This window comes from Mustela nivalis, assembly GCF_964662115.1.
Source record: "Mustela nivalis genome assembly, chromosome: 7".
NCBI lineage: Eukaryota > Metazoa > Chordata > Mammalia > Carnivora > Mustelidae > Mustela > Mustela nivalis.
In genome coordinates, this window is record NC_139026.1 from 91307973 (window position 1) to 91332064 (window position 24092).

At 50.7% G+C, this 24092-nt stretch overlaps 1 protein-coding gene across 1 annotated transcript; it reads left to right on the forward strand.

Annotated features, from left to right (window-relative positions):
* Nucleotides 1–11334: 11334 nt before the first annotated feature.
* HOXC13 (homeobox C13) lies at nucleotides 11335–17876 on the forward strand (the record flags this gene model as incomplete). Its single annotated transcript, XM_082738939.1, has 2 exons — nucleotides 11335–12067; nucleotides 17620–17876. 2 exons carry the CDS (start codon nucleotides 11335–11337, stop codon nucleotides 17874–17876), a joined length of 990 nt encoding a protein of 329 aa, XP_082595065.1.
* Between the last annotated feature and the right edge of the window lie 6216 nt (nucleotides 17877–24092).

Genomic DNA, 24092 nt, shown 5'->3' on the forward strand with positions numbered 1-24092 from the left:
GCGTCCGGGGCTCGACTGCGGGGCTGCACCCCTGCGCCCCCGTCGCCTGCAGCCCGCCGGGGCCGCAGCTGCGACTCTGCCTGCAGAGGGGGCCGCCCCTCTCGAAAAGCGGCTTTGGGGAGTTCTGGGTTCCTGACTGGGTCCCCCCAACATGCAGGCACTGCCGACGGACCCAGTTCCTGGAAGGCGCGAGGAGGCGCTGGGCGGCTGCCCGGCCCTAGTGCGGCGCCAACGCATACAAGTTCTGCTAGGAATGTTTGAAAATCAAGTTTCTCCCCGTTCGGGTTTTATTTTATTATTATTTTTTTTAACCCCCTCTAAGTCTATTCCCTTCAAAAAACCAAAGACGTGGACGGGCAGGCGCCATCCGGTCTGGGCACTGAGGTTCTGGCTGGGGCAGATTTCGTTTGGTTCAGATTGAGAAAATAAGGGTCGCCCTGTCCCAGGCTGGAACGTGGGTCCTCTGTCTCCAAGCGGTGCAGACCTTCGCAGCTCCCTCGAAGAGGAGTGCTCTCCCAGCTGCCCAAAGCCTCGGAAAGTTCCGTGGAGACCGTGTGCACCCCTGGACCCCAGCTCACTGCGGGGGTGGGCCAGGGGGAAAGCACTGAGCGTCGTTCCCCGTACCCCTCGAAGTCGTCTGCCTGAAAGCGCATTCTGACGCACGCGGCTGCGAGGCAAGAAGGCGGCGAGAATCCTCAGCCTGTGCTCGTTGCTCGGCTTCTGCTAGGCCCTCCGCCCGATTTCGGTTGGAGGAGGTGGTCTGTTTTCGAGGGCAGAATACGAAGCTGCTGGGGAATTAGACGGGAAGGCAATACTCCTGAGCTCCTTGAACGGCCCCCGGAAAGAAGAAAAACAAAGAAGCTACTGATCTTGAAAATAAAGATCTGGAGCGTGATTATGATCCCACTGGCTTTTCGGCTGAGGCTCGCCCCCCAACCTTCCGCCGTGCACGTCCGAGCTGGCTCCTTACGGGATACCACGGGATAGCAGGAGCTCGAAAAGATGCCTTTTGGGCCTTGAGAAGGGGCCCTCTCCTGCCCCCTCCCCCAGCTTTGGATCCTTAAAACTGAAGCTGTTAAATAATGGTTGAGGAAATGGGGGAGAAGGAAGCGTTGAGGGGGGTTTCTTCACTATCCTAGGGGTTTGTAACAAAGTAGATTTTGAACTTACTACAAACAGGTTCCCTGTTCACATTAGCATAGACCTCATTCTTCAGGTCCACTGTACGGGGCGGGTCGCAGACGCAAGGCTCTCCGTTCCAGCATTCTAAAAAAACATCATCACAGCGAAATCGTGGGAATATTCAGGCAACTCTTCCTCTCACTTACCTTTTGATTAGTTGAGTAATTCAGGGAAAGGAGAATTTTGGTTGCTTGTAGAGACCCATCATTGCTGGAGAGGAGAGAGAGAGGGAGAGAGGGAAAGGAAAATCGAATAGAGAACCGTGGAGTGTGCGCTGAGATGGTGAAATGGGTCCTCTGTACATATTTTCTGGTCAGAGTATGCCTTTCCCGGGCATCAGTTTCTGGAAGGATATTGCTTCCATTGTGGTAAAAGGCATAGTGCTAGATAAAATTACTAAAATGTGCCGGTGTGTATGAAAGCAAGAGGTTTCTATGTATATCACTGGAAAACATCTTTCTTGGTGGGAATAACATTTGGGCTCTAGTTTTTTCCCACGGTGATTGAAGCTGGGTCGGACCAGCCTCCTCCACATAATCCTTAGGCTGAGTGAATCTGGGTTATAACTCTGCCTGACTTGAACCGGCAGATTCAGATCCATATTCCAAGCTGGGCAGCATTCCCTGCTGAGGCCAGAGCGGGAGGAGTGAGCCCTGACAGGCCAGCATGAAAACCAAGAAGAGAGTTTCTCTAGACCTAGCAAGGAGCTGGGCTCTAATGGCTGCACCCAGGGAGCGGGCACCCTGAGACCAAGAGAGCAGTTACTTTGGGTAAAGGGGGCGTTGGGGTGGGGCTTTCTTCTTCCCTGGATAAATCAGTTTTGGAAATTTTTTTTCTCAAGGTTGGGTCTAAGTTTTGACCATTGTGAGCCCACTTTTCTTACTGGCAGTGTTTGAAGAGAGAAATTCATCCCGCTTATGATCCTACTATTTAAAGTATAAAGTGTTCTAAAGAAAAGATTTAGTAGAAAATTTGTAGACCTACAGTGCCCCAGATTTAGAAGTACATTTGAAATATGCCCAACTGAGTTGCCATCCTGGGTTTCTACACAAAATATGACCATGCCACATGTAGCAAATAACAATAAATACCACACCAGAATTAATGCTGAGGTTTCTATCATGTGAATAATTTGCCATTTCTCCTTAACACTTATGCCAGCTAAGATTTGCCCAGCTTTGCAGAAGTCTTTTCTCATGGCTTCTCTGCCTCTGTCCTCTTCTCATCCACATCCCCCCCCTTTTTTTTGAGCCAAGAATTCTCCCACAAATTTTCTTAATAGGTGCATGATTTAACAAACAAACAAACAAACAAACAAAACACTTCCCTATCCCACGACTGGGGATAAGGAATAGAAAATAGCTTTTCTTTTCTTTTCTTTCTTTAATTTTTCCTTTTCCTTTTCCTTTTGCATTTGGGAGGTGCCCTCTGTCACAGGAACATGCGGACAGGCAGTGAGAAGGAAGGGAAAGCTAGCTGATTCTTGGTCTTGGCTGTGGTGGTGGTCAACAGAAATCTGCAGTCGAGACGTGACCCTGTAGATCAGCATAGGAGTCCCCGGAAGCACAAGGATCTGACTCCCAACCTCCCACCGAGGCTCACAGGAGCACACCCTAGAATGCCCCGGCAGTCGGGTAAACCCCCTTCTCCCCCCACACCCAGAGCTCCCAGGGACCTCGTAGATCTTCTCTACCCCACAAATGAACGTACCCACCTGTGCGCTCAGCTATAGGTCCCCAGCGAGTGCACACAAGCGCATCGTCCAGGATCCCGGGAGCGACCGTGCAGGACTCGAAGGCTCTGCCGAGCGGCCCTGGGGAGTGGATCAGGCGCCTCCCGATGCGGGCGCTCATCCCGCTGTCCTCCCCTGTCGGCCATTTATTGTCCTGTGTGGAAGCGGCTTTCGCCCAGCTTAAGCTCGGTCGGAGTTAGTGAAATCAAATACTCAATAATTACTACATGTAAAACAACAACAACAACCCCCAAATCAGCCTATTAAAATAAACGAAGGACCTCTCCAAGTCTTGGGAGCAATCCAGAGAGAAAAGGGAAAGGAGTAAGACCCGAGGCTGGCGCCGAGTTCTCGGCGGTAACAGGAGGTGGTGACTGCTCCGGCTAGGGGGAACTCGCCATCCAGGCTCCGGGATTGACCCGAATTTCCTAAAATTCGTGCCCAGAAAAAAATTGCGCAGAAAGAACGGTGTTAACGCCAGGATTCCTCCAAGTTTGGCGAGACGGCAACTTGGTTTCCCGCAGGCGCTCGATTCCGCTAAGCGGTATCTGGGGAGGGGTGAGGGGATGCATCTGAAAATTACACACTGCGAGTTACTCCTGCATATTCTCAGACCTGGTGTCTTTATTCTTTCTTAAAAATAAAATTGTAACGAGCATTTCTGCTTTGTTTATGATTGAATACCATTTCCACGTCACAGCTCACTGCATCAGAGAAAACACCGGTGGATGTGAATTAGTGAACATGTCCATCCAACGTGTATCTTCATCCATACAACTGTAGGTCCTCCCGTGCCCCCCCACACATGTCGGCATGGGCATAAAGACAGTGAGAGGCTTTACATTTTAAAAGTTAAACATGACTGTGTTTCATATTCAAGGAAAATATTTTTAAAGTTTCTTTTTTAAAGATTACCTAATTATCTGGGTATGTGTATCCGAGGGCACATATCTTCTGTTAATATTTATCTAAAGTTCCCTTAACAACCAGCAAAGCATATATTATATACTTATTTGTCTAGAGATGATAGGCTCTATAATAGATGAGAGAGAAATAAATCTGTATTGCTTCTTTGGAGGGAAATTCATTAATAAGCCAAGCACTGAAAAGAGAGTTACAAGTATTTTAAATCACAATGTAGATTGGGGTGGAAAAGGAATTTCCTAAGAGAGCAGGCCGAGGAATTGCACAAGGTCCCTTCTCCCCATGCCTTAAGAGTAGCAAGTCTGTAACGCTCGCTTGAGGATGGTCTTTTCTCACATCCATTTGCTTAGAGTGGCTTAGTGGAAGAGAAGGCCACCTCTGGAGACAGCTGGAATTGGCGGGTTCACAGAGTCTCCCCAAGCTCCCATTCTAAAAGTGTTTCCTTTCCTTTCACCCCTATCCATTCTATCAGCCTGCCTCAACCAGCACCCCTGTCATGACCAACCCATAAATGTCTCCAAGCTATATAAGCACAATGCATACCCATCGCAACATGTGTTCCCCAGCATGGGCACTAACTCTCCAGGAGTGTCCAAAAGCCAGGATTCAGCGATTATGCTCTCTAGAAATGCAGAAGTCCATCAAGTGTGAGGAGCCTGGGGTGGTCTCTATGCCTTGAAAGATACTTCTTATCTGAGTTTGATTTTCTCTGACTATGTAAGTGAGTGTGGTAATCTTTGGGAAGAAAAAAAAAATAGGATGTCCCCCCTCCTTTCTCCTAGTTCTTCAGATTTCATCCACTTTGCTGCATGTACAAGGCAATACCACAACAGAGAGAAAAAAGTGTTCCTAAATAACTCCCTAGAGAAGGGGAATTTGGGTGAGAGGGAGGAGGCAGTGAGGGAAGGAAAGTCTAACACCCCCTCCCCCAGGGTATCATAGGGATAATTTCCCACCAGTCACTAAAACTGCACCAAATTATATCTTTTAAGGAAGATTGAGTTAATTACCAAACAAACTCCCTCCTGCCTTTCTGTTCCACAGATCCCAGGCCAGTTTGGCTATTTTCACAAAGAGGGGTTTATCTGCCACTCTACAGTTTTAGTTGAGTCTTGGGTCTTTGCTTCCCTCTTTTTTTGGAGATGGAGAAATTAAATTTTCTTTCTTCTGATAAAGCGTCTACTGATGGTCCTTCAGTTACTTGTGTCCTGCTTGGTTATTTTCAAATTAGAATAATTAGACTGTACCTTCTTCTGTGACTTCTGAGGGTGTCCGGTCATCTGGAGAGCTAGACTGTGTCATTCCCCACCCTTCCTCGCGATGAAATGTACATATATCCTCCACCATTTGCCTCTTGGGGTTCTACAAAATTCCAGTTCCCAGCACCACGGGGGCATTAAAGGGGTCTCTCATCTAGTTAGAAATAGAATGTCTAGCCCTTCAACTCTTTTATATTTAGCCATTCTTTGGGACAGGTTAAACAGTTCTCTTTGATACAGAAGAATGCTGTATTGGGGTCCACAACCCCTCCTTTTCCTGAGAAAAATGTTGCTCCTTATACCCTCCTTTAAAGTAACTGGAAATCTGAAAGAGCAAGAGAGAGAGAGAGAGAGAGAGAGATTGGTCAGCCTTCTTCCTAGAAGCCCCAAATCTAAACTTTAAAAGATAGAGGAAATGATCGAAAGTGGTAAATGCCTTTTCTGAGCATTCAGTTTGTTGGCTTTCTGACCAAAAGGGGCCCTTGTCAGATCTCTGCGAGAAAGCCAAACCCAGCTCCCAGCAAACACTTCTCCACCTCTTCCCCACCCCCCTCACTCTCTTGTCTAACTTGAAAATGAACTTGGACTTCCCTCTCAGACAGGCCCTAAAACCAGGAGAGATTTTATTTGTCTGTTTTTGAAGGGCTTCCTAAAAGGTGGGGGGTGTTTTGAGGGGGAGGGGACAGAAGGCTCTCACCCATAACAGAAGATGAGGTAGGGGTAGGGGCTCCAGCGAGGCAAGAAGGCGGAAGATGTACTTGTTAATTTCCAAACTCAGTGTTAATTCTCTGAATTTCTTTTGTCAGTGGAGGGTGAGGAAAGGGCAAGTGACAGGCTGAGATGTTGCAAAGAGAAAGAGTGTAGGAGGGATGTGATTAGAAAAGGATGGCGCTGGGGAAGGAGAAGATGAGGAAGCTGGAAAGGGTTCTGTCAGGAGCTTGGCCAGGTTGGGAGGGTAGGGTCCCAAAGTAGTGGAAGAAAGAGGGCTGGGGTAGGGACCCTGGAAGCCACTGGAAGAGGCTTCCTGAGAGTTCCCATGGCAGGGGCTGATCTCTCGCCAAGCCACCAGGGCACCACCAGGCAGGACCTGTGAATACGGGCAACCTGGAGGAGAATCCATGAAACGACTGATGCTCACAGCCTAACCCTGAACCCTTATGAACCCCCGGTGTGGATTCCTGCAGAAGCAGAAAGGAGAGTTGGATGTGGCTCCCCAAACTCTCAGCCAGCACAAGTCCTAAGTTGGCAGCAGAAGGGAGTAGATTTCCCTGATATCTAAAAGAGGGAAGTGAATGGGGTCTGGAGGAAGGCAAGTTTGGGTCTGAGAGTGGGAAACTCTGAAACTAGGAGCAAAGTGCTGCCTCAGCCATCCTGGTCGCAACTTCCCCCAAGCTGGGCAACCAGGGAGGGAGAACGGTAAAGGTGGAAGATGCCAGGAAGGCAGCCACTGTCCAGGAGGTGAGTTCCAAGGCTGGGAGGAGAGGTCTGGATGGCCCTTTTCTGAGGCCAGGCAGGGGTCGGGGGTGGAGGGAATAAAGTAGAGCAGGTTCCAGAAGGTTCAGGTGCCTGGGAGGGGGCATCTGTGTCATCTGTGTCTCCACACTCCTTGGGTCATCCCCAACCTTCAGGAGCCCAGACAGGGAGAGGGAAAGAGGAGAATGGAGTCTGGGCTAGGTCAGGGAGCCCCATGGTCAGTCACTTCTCTTTCCTTCTTTGCCTAGGTCACCTTTGCAGCCCAAGAATTGGCACTTAGTGTGTGGGAGCCTCTCTCACTCAGACACACTCTCAGGCGTGCCCTCCCCTAGGCCTTCCCTGAACCCCCAAATCCTTCCCGTATGTGGCCTCTCCATCCAAAACATCCCTTTCTTTCCTGGATAGCTCAAGCTCTACTCCTCTGTAATCCACAAATCTCCTTTTCCATTCTGCAGCCCTTGCCCCGGACAGGAAAGGCCCCCCAAACTATGCCCGCCCACCAAGGTCCCAAGTCTGGGCCAGAATCCAGACCCCATGGTGGTGAGGCTCTTTGTTCTCTAGCAGCCTCAACCCACCCCCTCCATTTTTTTTTAAACTGGAATTTCTCCCATAAAAAGGGGGGAGCAGGAGCTTTAGAGCTTCAAGCTTTCTTTTTCTTTTTTCTTTTTCTTTCTTTCTTTTTTTTTTTTAATCCTGGGGAATTTGAAGGAAGCAGAAGAAATTGGGGGGGGGGGGGAGGATCAACTGATTCTTAATTTCCAGAGAGAAGAATCTGGGAGTGGGGGACACACCAACTTCATTCCTCTTCTTTCATAGCCTGGTGTTTAAGGTACACCCAGTCCTCAGACCCGGCTCATCAGGCTTGCATCTTCTTGCTGCAGGCACTGCTAACTTACACCTCTGAGTTTGTCTTTAATACCATGGGCCAGGAATTCCAGCCCTCACCTTCAGAAAGACGCAGACAGCTGCCTCTTCATTTTCTTAGTATTTTCCTGGGGGAAGTGTAGGTAGATAAGCTGTAAATTAAGAGTGTACACAAAGAGATAAAGAGACAAGCAGAAATCTTTATTTGCGAAGAGAGGATGTCAGCCTAGAGCAGGGTATCTTCAGGAACACACTGGGCTGTGTCCACAAGGGTATGTGCTGGCCACAGGCTAGGAGCCAACACACACACACACACACACCCTCTCACACACACTTTCAGTGAGAAGGCACGCTGAATATCTCCTTTGTATATTGGACACTCACAAAAGAAGAATTTCAGAGTTGAACTTAGCCTGGAACTCATTCCGGAGAGGAAACTAAGGACAGAGAGGCTCCGGCGCCTAGCCTTTGCAAATACCCTTTTGAGAAAGGACCCCAGAGCCCAGAGCAGAGCCCGGTCTTCCCGAGGTGGCTGAGGGGTTATTTTCCATTTTCCTTTGATATAATGAAATGCTGCGTCTTCACTCCCACACCAGCAGCTCAGCTAGAGACCAAGGAGTCACAATCCTTTTCCTTTCTCTTGATTTCCTCTAAACTTCCCCCGCAGTCCAGCTTCAGTGCCCCATCCGCGAAGCCCGGCCAGTGAGGTGTGGCGGGGCGGTGGGGGACGAGCGCTGGGCCGCGGGTTTCAGCGCCCGGCTTCCTAGGGCAGGTTCGCCTCGGAGATGTAATTACTAATTACTACGTTTCCAGTGGTGCATATTCTCCTGGAGTGTTTAATTTGGTTTTATTTGTGTCTCAGCGAGATCCACATTTTTTTCCGGGGGAGGAGAGAGAAGCGACCCCAGGCTTAAAGTTAATTAACCAACCAGGCTTTACTTTCGGCCGCCCACCCGCCAAAGGCTCTTACTCTGCCACCTCCCTCGCGGGTCCCGGCGCGCCCCTGTCGTGGAGTCGGTTTCAGGCGCGGAACGTCTCGGGGAACCCAGCGAAAGTACCGGGAATCGCTCAGAGTATGCGGACCCGTCTCCAGATGCTTTCAACAACGCCCTTAGCCCTGAACTTTCCCCCCCTCCAGCCTTCCCACACCCCCAAGTCGGGGGTGGGGGCACTACATCTTTGCTGGCTGGTCTTCTTGATGAAGGTTCCCTCTCCTCTCGTTGCTAAATTTTGGCTGCATCATGTCCCTAATAAATGGAATTGTAAAATTGCCGGGTTAATTAAATCTATATCTCATTGCAATAGGAATAGTTAATGTCCTTACATAAACCTGGAAAAGAACATACTATTAATTTTATTTATTGCTGGGTCGTCCTGCACCCAGATCCTTCCCGCCGCTCTGCCCCCTACTCCCAAAGTCTGGGAGAAGCGTGTCTTTTGGTTTGGGTCTGCGGGAGACGCGTCTGGCTTTGAGCTCCAGCGTTCCTGGACTGGGGAGGAAACCCCAGGAATGGGGTGGGCTGTTCAGGCCCTTTGTTTCTCCCGGCGGCCCCACTGAGCCGGGTCCACGGAGCCCTGGGTTCTCCACGGAGACCCAGCACTTCACAGTGAGGGAAGTCAGGGCCCCGGCAGCTCCTTACACCTGCGGATGGAAAAACTCAGACCTGCTCACCACCTACCCCCGCCAGCCAGGCGGCAGGCCGATGGGGGCCAAGGTCACACGACCCAGTCTAGACTGGCCAGCCCGTGTTTGCTTTCCCTGTTTTACCTTGACCTTGGACTCTGAGGCCGAGAAGCCAGCTTCCTAGCCAAAAGCCCTGTTGGAGCAAGCAACCGCCCCCACCCTGCCCCGTCTTATCTCTTCTCCCTCCACCATCTTTGCCCTAACACACTTTCAAGCTAAGTTGGCTTATGTTTTAAACCTTTCTGTTGTATTTTCTTCCTACTGCCAGCCGCCCAAAGCCTGCTTTACAAATTCTGAGGTGACCCTTCCAGATGAATATCACACTGATAAAGGTGACTCGTTTTTTATCCTAACTCACCAACACCGTGGCGCTCTCCATCGTCAAAAACCATCTTCTCCATATCGGGAGAAGGGAGGTGGCCAGTGGGCCGAATCTCAGTACAGATTATTTGGCATTTGCTCTCAGGTTTGAGGGATCCAGTAGGTCTGTAGCCTGGTGCTACTGTGTGGCCACCGCCTCCGTGCTGTCTGGACAGGAGCACCCAGCATTTAAAATCCGCGACAGTGGCAGGAAAGAGGGAGATGCTGCAGCCCCTCTCCCCTCTTTTTTTCCCTCTCTCTTTATTACCTCTTCTCCTCAGGGAGGCCGTGGCTGAAAGGGAACTTGGCTCAATTCCATGGAGATGCGCTCTGGAAAGGGGTGACTCTGGTGACTCTATTAATGAGGTCAACTGGGCATAGAAACCCATGTCTGGAGATCGGTAAGGAAGAGGGCGGCTTTTTCCAAAAATCAGTTAATTGGTGTTAATTTTTTCTTTGACATATGCGGCAATTTTATGCTCCACACTAAAAGGGAGTGACCCCAAGAAAGCCCGGGGAGCTAAACCTAGAGAACCCTGCTGATACTGGCTCTGCCCCTGGACCCTCTTAGGCCAGATAAGCCCAGGCTGCAGAGGGCAGAGGTGGGCCCCCGAGGCTTAGGTCGGTCTCTCTGGGGTCTTACAGGGTTGTGCCTGGGAAAGGTCCCTCCAAAAGGACAGATCTGGCCGACTCTCATTCCAGGATTCCTTTTGTACACGGATCTGAGAGCAGTTGCTCTTGTTTGCATCAAGGGCTTTTTAGCTTTCCTACACCAAATTCTTTCCCCATCTCCCGCCCTTTCCTTTGAAAATCTCGCTCTGAGGCTTTTTATTTCTATTGTACATTGAAATATCAGTCTATTCTATTGCCCTCATTTTCCTCCTTTTATTCTTTCTCCATTTTTCACTGAGAGCATAACTCCACCCCCTCCATGTATTGATGTGTGTGCGTGTGTGTGTGTGTGTGTGTGTGTGTGTGTTTTGGGGCTATCACATCCTTTCAGCTCTCTTTGCTCTGCGGTGGAGGTGGAGGAGCCGAAAAGGTCCCTTTCAGACAACTGGGGCTTTGGAGAATGGAGAAAGTCTGAAATGGAAATGCAATCCGGACATCAAAGTCTCTCGCTGCTCGGCCTCAGGTTCTTTCCATCCACGAGCTCTAGGCGGATTATGCCTGGGCCAGAACCAGGGCTCCCCACGCGTTGCCCGCACGTTTCCGCCTGCTTTCTAGTTTATTTATTAGGAGATAAAACAATCCAATTTCTCCCGCACCCTTAGCCCTAACTCCAATCCAGTCACAGCGATCGTTTTTTGGGTAAGGATCAGACTCCCCCATAGCCAATCTAAACCCAAACCTAGAGGGAGGCGCCCAGGAACAATCTTAGTCTCTCTAGACCCCTTTGCGTCGGCCAAATTCAGCCTCCCCCTCCTCCCTTTGCCTCCCTCTGCCTCCCTCCGGCGTGCTGGGGGGGCGTTGCCCTGTCCCTTTAAATCTCCCAGCTCCCTCCTCTTTGCCCCTCCTGAGAGCCAATCAGCAGAGATCTGTTTCCTTTTGCCCCGCCCCACGGCAAGGGGTGGGAACCCCAGGAGACCCGGCCCCAGAGTCACGTGAGTTGGCTCGTCACGTGGGCGCGGGAGGGGTGCAGAAGGGAGCCGGACGGGAGACCGCGGATTTCTTAATGAAGTGTCCCCGCATGCGTAGAGGGAATGTAGGGAGGGAGGTGGAAGCACCGGGAGTAGGAGGGGAGGGGAGGAGAGGGAAGGGAGGAGGGATGGGGGAGGGGAAAAGGGAGCGAGGTGTCTCCCTAGCTCGCTGCCTCTGGCAAGTGGAGTTTTTAAAAAGCTCGAGCAGATCATGTCATGACGACTTCGCTGCTCTTGCATCCGCGCTGGCCGGAGAGCCTTATGTACGTCTATGAGGACAGCGCGGCGGAGAGCGGCAGCGGAGGCGGCGGCGGGGGAGGCGGCGGCGCGGGCGGCGCGGGGGGCGGCTGCAGCGGAGCGAGCCCCAGCAAAGCCCCCAGCATGGACGGGCTGGGCAGCAGCTGCCCGGCCAGCCACTGCCGCGACCTGCTTCCACACCCCGTGCTGGGCCGCCCGCCGGCTCCCCTGGGTGCCCCGCAGGGCGCCGTCTATACGGACATCCCGGCCCCAGAGGCGGCGCGCCAGTGCGCTCCGCCGCCGGCGCCCCCCACCTCGTCCAGCGCCACCCTGGGCTACGGCTACCCGTTCGGTGGCAGCTACTACGGCTGCCGCCTGTCGCACAACGTGAACCTGCAGCAAAAGCCTTGCGCCTACCACCCGGGCGATAAATACGCGGAGCCGTCGGGCGCCCTGCCCGGTGACGATCTGTCCTCTAGGGCCAAGGAGTTCGCCTTCTACCCCAGCTTCGCCAGCTCCTACCAGGCGATGCCCAGCTACCTGGACGTGTCGGTGGTGCCTGGGATCAGCGGGCACCCGGAGCCGCGTCACGATGCGCTCATCCCCGTCGAAGGTTACCAACATTGGGCTCTCTCCAACGGCTGGGACAGTCAGGTGTATTGCTCCAAGGAGCAGTCGCAGTCCGCCCACCTCTGGAAGTCTCCCTTTCCAGGTAAGGAAGGGGCCCGAGCGCCGCCGCCGCCGCAGCAGCAGCAGCTGCAGAAGCAGCCAGGGACCCCTCCCCGCCCCGCCTGCCCCGGGGCTCCGCGCCTCAGCCACCCCCGCCGTCTGGCCCCGGCGCGCCGGCTCTGCTGGGCTGCGGATGGAGCCGGCCGGGCGAGCTGCGCTGAGGAATGCGCCGGGGAAGAAATCTGCTCCGACACGTTCCCCGGAGCTGCCCGGCTGAGAGTGAAGCAATCACAGGCGCCCGAGCGCCGGGCTGCCGACTCCGCTCGAGTCGGGAGCTCGCCTCCTCCTCCCCCAGCCCGTTCCAGTCTCACGAGCGGCTCTTGGCCCCCCCAAGCCCGATTCCAGCCAGGAATGGGGGTGGGGTGGGCCTTGGGTGCTTCGGAATCCGAAACTACGAGGACAAAACCCTCAACCCACCGATAATTGAAGAAAAAAATAAGAACTATCTTGCCTGAATTTTCAGGATCGTTGAAGCACTAGATAGGTTTTGTTTTGTTTTGTTTTTTGAATAGAGGTCTAATTTGCCGGGTCCAAAGAAATGCAGAATATTTTCTTTACTTGATTTATTTTAAGAATTCGGCCACGAATTTCCTGATCGTTAAAAGAGCAGAACTAAAATCTCTGAAAAGGATGTGGTGAGAAGGGAGTTTGCATCCCTCTCCTGGGTATAAAATTTTATTTGCCTGAGCTCAAATCCTGTGGGTGTTCCCACTGCCAACTTCCCCAAATCTCGGGGAGAGGGAGAGTTTTCTATGTATCCAACACAGAAAAAGGGGTATAAGGATGAGAAGTGAGGGACTGAAGACCTGTTCTGGATACATCTAGGATCCGGGCCCAGGATAGGGACCCCCAAATCTTTGCCTATGTGTGGGGGGAAACGGAATTCAAGGATGTCCTGTTCCTTTTCCAACTGAGGCTGTTTCTGAACCAGAGGGGATCCTGCAATCCCCACCATTCTCTAGAGGAGAAAGATCAGTCCCAGGTTTGTCACAATCACATCAGGAGCTTTGGATTCAGCACAGGGCTGAGAAATTATGAAGCCAAACCCTGAGTCTGCTTTGGTTGTAAGCAGAAATCGGTGGGAGAGGGCTGACTGGCTCCATTCTAACACCTACAGGAATACTGGGGAGGGGGCATGGAAGCCACAGATGTCTCCCCATACTACCCAGTGGGCCCCCAGCTCTACGTGTGAGCCCAGGGACATTTTCACTGGGAATTAGAGATGTGAAGACTTCCTAAGGGTGGGCCTGAAATTCCTCTGTATCCGGGACTGAGGCAAAGGCAGATGGTGAAAAAATCACTGAATGATGTTAGGAAGTGCAGAAGATAACTTTCTTGCAAATATGAGATTACTTAATATAACACAACTGAATATCAGGGTGGGAGCCACACTAGGCACCCTATTTCTGGCTGCCAGAAGATTCCAGGATGATAGAATTGTAGTACATGGTATCATGTGTTACCTGTTCTGAACTGGCAATAATATTTTTATGTAATAATTTGTTACCAACTACCTAATATGAAACACATGATAATACATTTCTAGAAGATAGACAATTCACATGTAAGTATACAGTAATGTATTATAGACACATGGCCCTTTAATTCACCATCTCACCCAAATGGAAAACTCCTTTGGAGACAGGGGTCCAGCAGGAATTCCTGGAACAGGAGGAGCTGTTAGGCCATGCTGCTGGGTCAAAAGGCAGGGGAGCAGATGCCCACCTCACCCACTGTGGGCAGAGGCATAGTTCTAGAGCAATGGGCAATGGGTTTAGTGTGGAGAGGTGAAGAGAAGGAGTTGCTTTGGCACCCCTGTGTATGCATGTAGAGCGAAGTGGCGGGGAAGGATTGGAAAGAGGCTCAGAAATATCTTTGAGCAAAATGAACATCTTAAAGTTTCCCAGAAAAAAAAAAACTGCTAAAAATAAACACTTTTTAATCATAGCCTCCTAGAGAAAAATAACTTTGAAATAAATAAAATATAGCCCAATTGAGATTTAATACACTTGGAAATTACGGCATGGAGATGGATATAAAACCCACTAGGTCTCAGCAGCTATGCGCTCATGCACTCCCTGTGTGGAAACAGACTCGGGCTGGTAAAGCTCAGTGAGTGCAGATGTCCAGGCAAAAGAGCAGATGAAAAAGAAATTATCTTCAGACACCCTGCGTCTTTCTACCCACACAGAGATCTTTTAGAAGTAGTGAGATTTCCAGATAACTCTGTCTATGCATTTGTGGTTTGTTCGGCAGCATCTGGGCATAAACACTCCTGTCTCTCTTTAGCGCCTCTGGCTCTAAGAAACCTCACTGTGGCAGTCTGGGCTGGTGTGGGATATGGAGGCAATTGTTCAGAAAGATCCAGATAATCAGGGCCAAGATGTGTTGTGGCTTCTTCCTTCCCCCAATTATACAGACCCTTGTTTCATTGCTTTTTTTTTTTTTTTTCCTGTCCTATGATGAGTGTAGGCACTTTTTTTTTTTTTTTTTTTTTTTTTTTTTTTTTTTTTGGACAGAGAGAGACAAAAATTCTGAGAGAGAATCAGCAGAAATTCTAGGAGAGAGAATCAGAGCACGGAGGTGGGGAGTGGGCAGGGTGAGACAGCGTCAGATAGGCTTGGGGGAGAGCAATAGAATGAAATAGTGGGTTCTTTGGGCCATACTGGAAGTCCCTACCGACAAACCTTTGGATTATGGCTGAGAAGAGCAGCTAGGATTTCTAACTGGACAAAGTCCTCTTCAGAACGCAGAGCCCTGTTGTAGGAGCTGGTGGATGGTAGTGAGCAAGTAGGCAGTGCAAACCTGTGCACAGACCCCAAGAGAAGGCTATAGCTGATCATTGATCTGATTTTTCTTCACTTCTCAAAGGTGTCTATTAGGTCTCCAGGTATGAAGTGGTTTGTGTGTGTATGTGCTCGGGAGGGATGTTAGGGAAGGCTTGATTGTAAAATCAATAAGCAAGTCCCCTACTTACTTTAGGCAGTATAGACACTACTCAAGGTCTAAGCTTCCAGATGTCTTTATAACTATAGATCCCAATTCCTTTCCAGGCAAGACAGCAGGCAATGAAGGGGGGCTTCTTTGAGAAGGCAAGACTAAAGGTATTTTCCCAAGAGGCCAAAACAACCAACACTTCGGTCAGATCCATTAAAAACTTTGGCAAGTCAATCCTTGGCATCCTATAGAGAAAAAATAATCAGTTTAGACCAGGTATCTGCTTTTTAAAACGATTTTTAAGGATTTAAAACCAATTTTTACAAACTTCTAAATTCATTGGGAATTTTGAGTTGAAGTTTAGAAAATCCAAAATTCGGTAGATAACTGTGAGCATTTCCAGAAAATGAGATAAAAATCAGGGACAAATAGCTGTTGAATTCAGGGAACCAACCACTTTATCTCATTTTGCTTTCCAGGGAAAAAGAGGTATTTTGTACCATTTTAGATCTTACTGTGTCATTATGTTGAGTCAGAAAAATCTTGTTTTAAAATCTGGCTCTGCCACACAAGTTATTTTACCCACTCTGAGTTTCAGATTCCTCATCTTATAAATTGGGTTTAATAAAATAAGCCTGAAACAATGTTATGAAGATTTAAATTTAAAAAAACCACAACAACAGCAAACAACAATAACAACAACAAATACCTCATGGTATTACTATTTACCCTCTTTGTTTTACTCTTGTCCTGGAATCCTCAATCTCTTGAATCATACCTAAGTCTGTAAGAGTAAAACAAACTTGAGAACTGAAAGATTTTTTTTTTTAATTCTCTTGTACAAAAAAGCTCTTCTTAATCTAAAGGATCTTCGCTGTGAAAGTGCAGCTGTTTTGTTTTTCAGATTAAAAACAAACACAATACAACAAAACAAAACAAAAAACCTTGGCCTATTCCTACACAGACATAGAAAAGTGATAAGTTCAGTAATTTTCCTGAGAAATTGTCATCATGAAGACAGGCAAACCAGGCCATTGGAACCCTCTCCTTCACATATTCTTCCTGAGCACTTTATTTCCTACTGGCATTTGATTGTGACCTCTTCTCTTTCCAGCCTGTATAGACAAGTATTCCTGGGTGAGAGCAGACCCAATGGGAATGGTGTCGGGAAGGTGTTTTATGGGGGTGGAGTGAGAGCAAGCACTTCAGGAAGAGCTTCGTGTCTGTGTTCTGGGCTGCCTCTTCATTTCCAAAGGGCAGTGAGAATGAAAAGGGAACCCTAGACATTCTGTCCTCATCATTAGCTTCTGTCTGAAGAAGTCTAACAATTACATTTTTTTTAATTGAGGGGTGAATTATTCAGCTAATCTCCCTAATCCCCCACTTCCCCCTTGAAGGCATCACAATGAATGATCTTTGTATTAACAAAGGTGAGGGTGAAATGGAAGGGGGATATGAGTGACATATATCATTCTTAGTTCCTGTGAAATTCACAGAGCTTAAAGAAATTGACCTAGTAGTAGTTGGGATAACAAGGTATTTAGGGTGGCTAGGGTTCCTGTATGTGATGGAGACAGTTTCTCTCAGCTTTGGAGGAATGAAGAGGAGAGGGGTGGGAGCAGCATTTACTCTGTTTGGTGAGTGGACACTTGGTGGCGGTGGGGGGAAGGAGAGGCACTGAATTCTTTTCCTAGAAGACTTATGTCAACAGCTGGTGTTAACCCAAGAAGGGTTCTCCTAGAGCTTCCTTTGGTGAGCAGACCCTGTGGACTCTACCTCCAGGGGTCTGACTCCCTGTATCTCCCATCCAGGATCCCTCAACTTGGATGTTGTTAAGTGGCTCACAACACTGGACACTTAGAGTGATTGGCTCCCAAGCAGGCTGGCTTCACCTGGACACTTTTCTTCTGTAGCTGTTGGTACAGGTCTCAGATTCCTAGGGCAGAGTCAGTGACCGAAGACACGAGGCCCCACTCAGTGGCCAGTGCCCACCACAGTTCTCTCCCTTCCTACCATGCCTTGCCTGAAACATACAAGAGAACACCTTCCCCTGATAATGGGACACAGTTTGTGCTAATGGATGCCCTAGTGATCTAAGCGCAGGAAGGAGGAATTTTCCTGAATACCTACAATCCTCGAGGTCCTCAGACCAGGGCAAAATTTGTAGGGATCCTTTTACGGGTGCAGGATTCTAATAATGAATGCTGTGCAGAACTATATTGGAACCTGAGGCAAAAGGAAGAATCAGTACTACTGGCCCCATGTTTATTTTAAAATGTTTTATTTATCATGCATTTTTTTGGCCTTCATTTCGATTTTTTAAACATTGTATTAAAATATTATTTACCTCCATTCCGAGGTATCGAGGTTCCCCACACACACACTTTTTAAGTTTTCACCAGAGGCAACAGATCTACGGCCTCACCTTAGTCGTGGCCTTGATAATAACAGAGGCGCAAGGGACTAGGGGGCAATTGGTCTGTGTCACTGCCAGAATCTGGCTCCTATACCGTGGTGCCGCCTGGGGCACACAGCATGGTCGGTCCAGGCTCCAGGCATGCTACTCACTTCGTGCTGCCCGGCTTCTTTCTCCCCCAGACGTGGTTCCCCTACAGCCCGAGGTGAGCAGCTACCGGCGTGGGCGCAAGAAGCGGGTGCCCTACACCAAGGTGCAGCTGAAGGAGCTAGAGAAGGAGTATGCTGCCAGCAAGTTCATCACCAAAGAGAAGCGCCGGCGCATCTCTGCCACCACGAACCTCTCCGAGCGCCAGGTCACCATCTGGTTCCAGAATCGACGGGTCAAAGAGAAGAAGGTGGTCAGCAAATCGAAAGCACCTCATCTCCACTCCACCTGACTGCCCATCCGGCCACCCACCCCGTCTATTTATGTCGCCGCTTTGTACCATTACCGAATCCAACGAAGGACACTTCGCCCGGTGCAGACGAATATTTAATGTTAACAAGAAAGAGGGACTGCGCCGGGAGGCAGGGAGGCAGAGAGGATTGGAGGGCGTGCTCTGCAGCCCCCTACTCCCCACCCCATCCTCAACCCCCAAACACCATGCAGATGGGACCTCGCAGGTCTCAACAGCTTTGGAGGTGGGTTGGGGTGGGCTGTGGGAGGCAGGTTCAAGGCCTCCACTCTCCTTTGCCCTCATCCCTCACCTTGCCAGAAAGCTGACTGGTAGGGGGCAAAGATCCTAATCATTCCAACCAAAGCAGGGTTGGGGAACCCCGAACGACCCTATTCTTGCCTCATCCTTTGCCCAGGTAGGTTGATGACCCTCCTGAGGGTGGGGCCTCGGTGCAGGACCTGGCAAGCTCATACTGTCCTTCCAGTTCCTCCTCTTGTTCCCTGTCCCTCCCGCACTCCTTAGTTAGCCGAGATTTCCCAGGTAAGATTTTCTGTGCATATTTTAAAAGTCGCGTTAATATTAATAATAACTGTTAGGGATCTGGCATCGTGATTGGAGTACAGACAGTGCATAGGTTTTCTTTCTTTCTTGTTTCAACAAAAGCTGGAATTGGTGGAGGAGCTGTCTACCCTCACCTCAATCAGGAAACTGAATTTCTCCGGAGCCAACTTTGCCTCCACTGCCTCCTCTGTTCTGCTCTCTCAGTCAATGTGCAGAAATCCATGGAGGATGGAAACTCCAACCACGCTGCTAAATGTCTGTCTACTGTCTCTCTCTCTCTCTCCCTCCCCCCCAACCCCGTCTCCCTCCCTGCCCTCCTCTCTCTCTCTCTCTCTCTCCCTCCCTCCCTTCTCTCCCTTCCTCTCTCTACTGGGGATCAGGCCAGGCACAGAAGCAGAACGTTTTTCTAAGGAAAGGACAAACTTCTCTTCCTTGGCAATGGAGAGTGGGTCCCCCAGCAGAGCCCCTCTCCAGTAGCTTCTCCATGGAGGCGGTCACTGAGGAGAGAGCCTCACACTTTCACTTTTACTGATTGTCCGGAGGAAAGCAGTTTTCTTCCAGGAGGCCAAAATAACCAGCCCCCAATTAACCAGCTAATGTAGACGCTGCCTAACATATCCCTCCTCAAAGGCGGACTTGCTGCTGAGGGGGGAGGTCCCTCACCTTCTCCCTTCCCACTGGTGCATTACAAAACAGTGTTCTTTTGAAATGTTCATCAGAAATAGGCTTTTTTAAAATGTTGTGTATCTGTATATAGTATTGTGATGTCTGAATGACAATGTACTGAATGCAAAAAGGAAAAAAAAAACACAAACCTGTTTTTAAAATAAAATCTTTTTTTTTTTTTGCCTTGATTTTATTACTCAGATTCCTTCTGCAAGACCCTTCTGTCCACTGGCTCATCAGGGCCATCTTTGCTGCCCAGACTCAGCCAGAATGGGCAAGGGGAAGAGTGTAGACATCACCCCCAGCTGCATAAATTTCAAACTCATATTTTGTTTCACGCACGTTCTTAAAGTGAATTATTTGCATTATTGTGGTGATCTAACTATGAGAAAACTTCTTTAGAATAGAAGACTGTATGTTGGGGAGAGAAGGATGTAATCTGCAAATGGGAAGGCCTGGAAGCAGGTAAGTGAGAAAGTACGTTGCCCGTGGACTTCAGTTACCGGTTGAGACTCACATCCAAAATTCGGAGCTAAGAAGGCAGCATCCAGCCAGCTGGAATTGGACACTGTGGCAGTAGCAGTGGGGGCAATGTGGGGAGCTAATCTTGGACTCCTGGGGCCTTAGTGCCCCCAGATGGTCTGCAATCACTCCAGCCAGCGCAGGGCTAGGACTGGGGCAGGGAAGGTGTGGGCACAGCCTGTCCTGCTGGGTGGCAGCCGCAAACTCAGCACTCCTAGGCTGTTCTCTTTTCTTCTCCATCAATTTATGCAGAGATATCCAGCAGCTAGGACCCCTTGCCTGCCCCCCCCCGCCCCAGTTCATAAGCCAAGCCCACCTTTATTTTCCAGCATTCCTGGGGACCACAGACTTCTAGGCTGCCAGGAGCCATGTAGACTTTGCCATTAATTTGTTTTCCCTGTCGCGTCCCTCGTGCCTATCTCCCTATCTGGCTGAGTTAATGAGATCGTTAAGTTGTCAGGTTAAGAGACTTTTAAAAAGCAATATAGCCTAAAACAATGTTATCTCAGATTAAATCTTTACTGCAGCAATTTTTATTTATATATAATATTTTTCCTCTCCTGAGACACAGAAAGACTGGAGGCATTGGGTTGGAAATCAGTGCTCTCCGAAAGCACTTTGCTTGATGGCTGAAGTTCTTACAAGCTTATTTAAATAAACATTTCTGGGGGTGAAACACACACACGCACATGCACACGCACACACCGTGCAGTCTGAGAGAGAGACAAAGAGCCTGAAGAATTTATCCTCCATAGAGATTCTGCTACTGTTGTGCCTGCCAGTCCTGGTTTACTCCATTTCAACTCTAACTATCAGAGAATCACAGGCTGGGAAGTGGGGGTATAGGGGGTATAGGTGAACCTCCCAGGAATAAGGTTCATTCTTAATTCCATCTTCCCTTCTCTCACCACCTGCCAGCTTCACCTCTTCCCAAAACCCCGAGTCTCTCCTAGGATGGAAAGAGTTGAAAATTAACTATGTGTGTCAGAAAAAGAAACTGAGCAGAGCAGAATCCTGGGGCTCTCTTGATATGTGCCCCCATCTCTCTTCACTTGCGGGTGGGTACATTGGCTTTGTCCCATTACAGCTGTCAATACAGAGGAAGATGGAGACTGTAGGGAAAGACAAGTCTAGAGTTCTCCAAGGGATGGGCTCTCTCTACTTCTGCACACAAACTCAGAGTCTGATGAGCGAGTCTTCCCATACAGAAAGACCCTCCCTAAGGCCCCAGAAGGGGGCGATGGAAAAAAGGAGAAGGCTCATGCAGGCTCATTGGAGTTGCATTGGGACACTGAAAATCCAAGCAAAGAAGGCAGTCCCTCTGAAGTCCCTGGGAGCCCTGGTGTGCCAGGGGTGTTTAGGACCATCTCTTACATTGGATTAAGTATGTCTGAATGGTTTTTGGAGGATTATCATGTCTGGATCAGTTCTGGAGATTCCTCTCCCATAAGAGTAAGCAAGCATCAAAACTCCTATATAAGACAGGTAGTGGGCGAGTATGTATTCTGGGAAGGCAAAGATTGGAAAATGTATTATTCTCATTCCTGGTTGTGTTGGTCCCTTACCTTTCCTTCCTCCAAGAGCTGGCATTCTCTTTGGGGACTCTGAGACATTCCTGTGAAGGTTTATCTGTGCACGTGCACACCCATGTGCATGTGCGTGTGGAGAGAGATTTTGACCAGTGGAGATTTTCCCATGTGTGTGCAAGCTTGTAAGTAGGAACGTTGTCATCTCAGGGTATAGAGTGTATTTACTTTTCTTCATTCAAATATGTGAGATTTTTCTCTCCAAGGTCAATCTTCTAGCGCTGATCTGAGAGCAAGACTCCACCATATACGACGGGGTAGGGGGACATAAGAGGTGTGAAGGGCTAAGAACAGAGGCCCTGGAGACAGACGGTCTTTCTCCTCTGGGACTGGGGCTTCAGTGATATTTCTCACAATCCAGGTCACTCCCCACACCCCATGGCTATCCGCCACCCACCCCAGGCCAGGACTGAGGGACCTGGCTGAGCTGGAGACTCACAGGACTCTCCATCCGGAGGTCACTCTACCAAGCTGCCAGGGAGGGCTCAGATCCTTTCCTGGGCTTGGGGGAAAATCCCTTCCCCACCCACATTTTAGTCCCCAGACCTAGCACAGGCAGAATGGGCTTTCCAGCCTGTAGTCCGAGGGCTAAGAACCCACCTGAGGGAGCAAGGCCAGCAGTTCTTGGGGAGATCCCTCCAGGACTGTCTCCAGACTGTCTGCTTCTGAGGCTGATCCACAGTCGGCGGGATCAGCAGGCCAGTGTGGGTGTGAGGCAGGGGCAGGCCCTGGGATATTCTCCATCTCTAGGAGGACTGAACCTGGGAATCCTGCGGCAGGTTCCCTAATTCAAAACCGAGCTCCCCACCCTAGGATCCACCTGTGCCGAACTGGGATGGTGTCCGGAGCCCACCCCTCAAAAAACTCCAAGTGCTGGTTCAGGCAGATGTGTATGCAGACCTGCGCTGGTGGAAGATTGAGGGGCCCTGGGGAGCGAGAGGCTTCTGGGAGGAGGAGGGGGCCAGAGTCTTTTCGCAACCAACCAGGCTCTTCCTCTTTTAGCCTTGACCGTGACTAGGTCTTTCTGACCTTGACATCACAGGGAGTGCGGGGGGAAGGGGGGCTGGGTGGAAAAGGCCTTGATCTTCCGGTGGCCAGAGAAGGGGAGGGCCGCTCGCCCCCGCGACGCGCCATCCCCCTTCCCGCCAGAGCCCGCCGCCTCTGTTTACACACAGAGGAGGTGTCGTCTCCAGTCTAGACAGGGGCGCTAATAACGCCCATAAAAGGCGGCCTCTCCAGAGACGTTCTGTAGCTCGGCTCCCGCGCGCCTACCGCTGGCGGCTCCCTCCGCCTTCTCCGCCCCGCCCTCCTCGGATACCCAGGCTGGGCCTGCGGCCGCCCTGGGGAGGGGGCACCCAGAAGGTTTCTAGAGGCTAAGAAACCCCGCCCCGCACCCTTCTGATCCTCTTCTGTCTCCAAAGGTAAGTAGACCCCCGCTCTTCCAACCCAGCCTCAAGATTAGCCGCACATCCTCCCACCGCCACCCGCCAGGCCGATTGCCCCCACTTCAGTCCACCCGCGCCCTGGGGGCTTGGATTTGGGATTTGTAGAGGTTGGGGAGAGTAGACCCCAAATAGATCTCAGCCTCTCCCCAGTGCTAGGCCTGGCGACAGGCCATGGTCACAGCGAACCGCTGACTGTGGGGCAGAGGGCACTTGGGTAGTCCTCACCCCATACCGAGCTTCGAGGTCGCAGAGACCAGGCCCGGGGCTCCCGGATACAGTGCAGGCGGCTGTGGGTGTGATGTTTGGTGTGTGTGTGTGTGTGTGTTTTAACTCGGTCCCCACACCTTTCCTGACACTCAGTAATTCACTAGGCGGAGGAGATCCTCTGCTGGCGGAGGGGGAAAATGTCAGAGTCCGGAAACTATTTAACTATTAATGTGCTGAAAGGACAGAGAAACTGGGGGGAATGGGCCCATTTAGGGATGCTCAGGTGAGGGATGGAGAGATGGTCTCCCAGATATTCCTGCCTGGGACCCCCACCCCCACTCCCTTCCGGAGTGGCAATCAGGCTGGGGTCTTAAGGAGGGAGAGCCCCAGAGATGCCGCAGAAAGTTTGGAGGTAAGGACGCTGCAGACCCCAGGACACTTGTGTGAGCCTGAAAGCCTGACTGGGCCCCCTACCCCAGTTTCTTCTGACGCACCGCTTCCCCACTCCAGGCTGCAGATGCCTAGAAGGCAGCACCTGGAGAAGGGATCTCCCATGCTTCCTCTTAAATCCTGGACACCCGGAGGGGTGGCTGGCAGCCAGGTGGGCTCCAACCCCTGGAGGAGTTAGCAAAGGAAAGAAAAAGGTGACGGAGCGCCCCCTCCCACCCCTTAGCCTTGTCTGAACCCAACAAAGAGGCTGTACCAAGCCTGAGCTGCCTCAAAAGAAGGAAACAGAGAAGACTGTAGGGTGGGGGGGGGGCGACCTTCCTCATCTGCCGCCCTTCATCTCCCCTCTCAACGCCTGCTCAGTTCCTACTCACACTTCGTCAGTAGCCCTGGCCCTGCTTCATTTGCATACGCGGCAGAACCGCTTTCTGCAAACTGGGCAGTGACCTTGAACTGGGCCGCTAAGGCCTCTCGACTGACTATGGAGAAGGCAGCACCGCGTGGAGTACTTCTGACCTGGGGTCCGCGGGGGAGCCAACTCCCTGCAGTTCGCAGCCGCTCCATGGTGGCTTGAGCCTCCCGCAGCCGCCTTGCCCCTGCCACCAGAGCGGGCATGGATGTTATAATTAACTCCTGCCGCCGGGCTCGGCTCGGCCGGGACTGGAGGCCCCGCGCAGAGGCCTTGAAGATGCGGGAGGGATGAAGGCACAGACAGAAGGTGCGGGAGAGGCGGCAGGACAGCCAGCTGGTGGGTGCGCGGGAGCGGGAGGGCTGCTTTGGGT